This window comes from Lactuca sativa, chromosome 9, assembly GCF_002870075.4.
Source record: "Lactuca sativa cultivar Salinas chromosome 9, Lsat_Salinas_v11, whole genome shotgun sequence".
Taxonomy (NCBI): Eukaryota; Viridiplantae; Streptophyta; class Magnoliopsida; order Asterales; family Asteraceae; genus Lactuca; species Lactuca sativa.
The window spans coordinates 39,760,279-39,763,357 of record NC_056631.2 but is presented as its reverse complement, the minus strand read 5'-3'; the positions used below and the strand labels follow the sequence as shown (position 1 = coordinate 39,763,357).

At 31.6% G+C, this 3,079-nt stretch overlaps 1 protein-coding gene across 1 annotated transcript; it reads left to right on the top strand.

Moving 5' to 3' along the window:
- The first annotated feature begins 431 nt into the window (after positions 1-431).
- LOC111891646 (clathrin light chain 2) lies at positions 432-1,953 on the top strand. The gene is made up of 3 exons (XM_023887707.3): positions 432-620; positions 1,069-1,222; positions 1,419-1,953. Exons 1-3 carry the CDS (start codon positions 484-486, stop codon positions 1,719-1,721), a joined length of 594 nt encoding a protein of 197 aa, XP_023743475.1. The 5' UTR covers positions 432-483; the 3' UTR covers positions 1,722-1,953.
- The last annotated feature ends 1,126 nt before the right edge of the window (positions 1,954-3,079 follow it).

The window sequence follows — 3,079 nt, the reverse complement described above, 5'->3', positions numbered from 1 at the left end:
TTAAAAATGTTCTTAAAAGATTAAAAAAAACAAAGCCTAAAGTTATATGATTACAACTATCGATGATATAAAATACACACATGGATATAAATATAACATTACCTTTCTATTAGATTGAGATTTAAATCATTTATATTATTTATTATTTAATGATAAATAATTTATTCATTTAAATTTAATAAAGCCTCTTCCTTTAAAAAATGCTTTGCTTTGACCAAATTTGGAAAAAAGATTCTAAAGGAGCACGCATAGCATATGAACTTCTGGGTGCTGACAGGACTGCCCAAGCACACGTGTCTAACATCTACAGGCTCTGAAGCATTTACTCAACTCCAAGTCTAACAAATAGCCGACACGTGTAATCTTATAATGCAACTGATTGTAGCAGATTATTACTTTCTCTTATTCAAGTTTACAAGTAACGTAAAAACATTTACTCGTATTCGTCCCGTTTAACGGAGAAAGTTCCAGAAGACCGACCTCATGTCACTACTTGATACTGCCGGAGATGGTTTGACGGAGGAGCTGACTGGTGGCGCCGCCGCGTCTGACGGACCAATTCTACCTCCGCCGATGGAGATGCAGCTGGAGGAGGGATTCGCTCTGAGAGAATGGCGCCGGTGAGTTCGTGATATCTTAACTTTTTTCTAGTTTCTTACTTGTGGCTTCAATTGATAGCGAATTTAACAGTTTAAAAGATCATATCAACTTCGGATTTGCAATAGCTGTTGAAAACTAAGAAAACATGTTTGGGATTAATTAGCAATTATATGTAATATGTTGAACCAAAATTAAAATTTACGGAAGGAATCATATCCTTGAAGGAAGGGTTTGGATTTGTCATAATTTTCTCACACTTTAGGCTGTGAATATCATCGGTAAGTAACAGAAAATCATAAAAGTATACAAGTAGAATTCTTGAATCCAATACAAAAAAACAGAGTTAGCTGTTTTCATATTTGTTATCGTAATTTTTTTAGCCAAATCTCAACATTCTCATGTCCTTTTATTCTTTGGTAAGAAGGAAATGAAGTGTTGTGGAATAAACTTGTGAATGTTGATATCTAGGAAAAATGCAATTAGGCTTGAGGAGAAAGAGATACAGGAGAAGGAATCCATGAAAGAAATAATTGCAGCTGCTGATAAATATAAAGCTGAGTTTCATAGAAATTGGAAAGCTAGATGCAACAACAATACCACTATCAATAGGGAAAAAGAGAAGGTGATGTTTTTTTTTTTTTTTTTTTTTTTTATAAATATTTTAATCATTACTTCCAACTTTTTTTTTGCCTCATTAACATTAGTTGCAATCACAGTCAAAGTCAAAGCCACATCATTATCGTTGTCACATCGTTGTTGCCATCGCATTGTTGTTATTGTCAATGTCATCATTGATGTTCGTTTGTTAGTGAATACAGTTGTATCTAGAAAGCCGAGAGAAGTTCCATGCAGAAGCGGGGAAGAATTATTTCACGGCAATTGCCGAAATGATCCCAAAGGAAGTCCCAAAATTAGAGAAACGAGGGAAAAAAGCAAACGAGAAACCGACATCGATTGTGGTGATTCAGGGTCCAAAGCCTGGTAAGCCTACTGACTTATCTAGAATGCGCCAAATTCTCGTTAGCCTCAAATACAACCCACCCACCCATATGAAACTTGAAAAAGACACCAAAACAACCCTAGTGCCTCGTACTACACATGTTGCCATGACAAGCACATGATGCAGGATATGACATGTTATACTGTATTTCATATGTTGGACTGGTCTGAGACTTATGTAAATATGACAAAACTGGCTCTAGAATATTTGTTCGGTCCCAATCAATCCTTATAAGTTTGTTGAGTTTGTATATGTTGGGTATTGAGGTGTGCTATAAAGGTTTTGTAATTGTAGGCAAGGTTCCAGTGATTTAATGTATTTATATGGAATGTATTTTTATCGGGTTTTGGCAATTTATTGTGTTATTGTTATTATATACAAAATAGAGACACACTAACAAATTCCATTCATTGATTATGATTTGTATGTTTTAATTGTTGTGTTGTATTGCAAATTTGCAATGATTCTGCCTTAGCAAAATTGGATAAAATATTAAAGTAGGTGAAAAACATGGTCATTTTACCTTAAAAAAACCATGGCACTTAAAAAGGGATCTCACCTAGGGATGTCCACAATTTAGTTAACGAAAAACATGGGTTGATTATAAATAATATAATGTTCATAATCAACCATCTTACCTAAAGTAATTGGTATTATGTTTGAAACCATTACAAAAGTGTTTAGAGGATGAAGTGTTTATAAAATGTTTTAGGCTATGTTTGGCGGACTAGCTGAAAAGCTAGTTGTTAGTTGAAAAGCTAGCTGATGGCTGAAAAGCTTGCTGTTAAATAAAAAGTTAGCTGATAGTTTAAAAGCTAGCTAATAAAAAATAACGTTTGGTAAAACTAGCTGAAATATATAAAATTACATAAAAGGACATGGAAGAGTATGTGTTTCTATAATTAATTAAGGGATGTATTTGAAATTTTTTAAAAAAGCTCATAAAAAGCTAGTCTAAGTAGTTTTTCAAAAAGCTAGCTTATAAGCTACTTTTTGGCTTACCAAACACGACAATATAAAAAAGCTCGAAAAATAAGCTAGCTGTGACACGCCAAACATAGCCTTAAATAAGCGATGATATAATATTTGATTATTGAGAAAAACTTTTAATAAAGTTTATGCATTAGAGATGATTTACAAATATATGTTTTTGTAATGAAAAATGAAAACATAATATGACAAAGTAAATAAGCTCTTAAATAGTTAATTCTTATGGGTGTTCTTATATCATACATCTATAACTTTTATACCATATGATCAATATTTTAGATGAATAAAAAGTTAAAAGTACATGTAAATCTTAACTTAAGTTAAGAGTTACTACATATAAACAAATGCTATCATTTTATTAGTTTTTTTTTTCTATTAAGTCATTTGTTATTTTATATGAATAAATATAAAAATGGTTGAATTATGTTTTGTTGATATATGTATTTAGATAAATTATTAAAAATTTATCTTTGAACGTATTGATTTATG

Excerpts from the sequence above, each read along its gene's own strand:
- LOC111891646 (XM_023887707.3), top strand. The coding sequence starts at position 484 with ATGTCACTACTTGATACTGCCGGAGATGGTTTGACGGAGGAGCTGACT. Across the intron at positions 621-1,068 it reads GCTCTGAGAGAATGGCGCCG|GAAAAATGCAATTAGGCTTG; the intron begins GTGAGTTCGTGA and ends GTTGATATCTAG. Across the intron at positions 1,223-1,418 it reads TCAATAGGGAAAAAGAGAAG|TTGTATCTAGAAAGCCGAGA; the intron begins GTGATGTTTTTT and ends TAGTGAATACAG.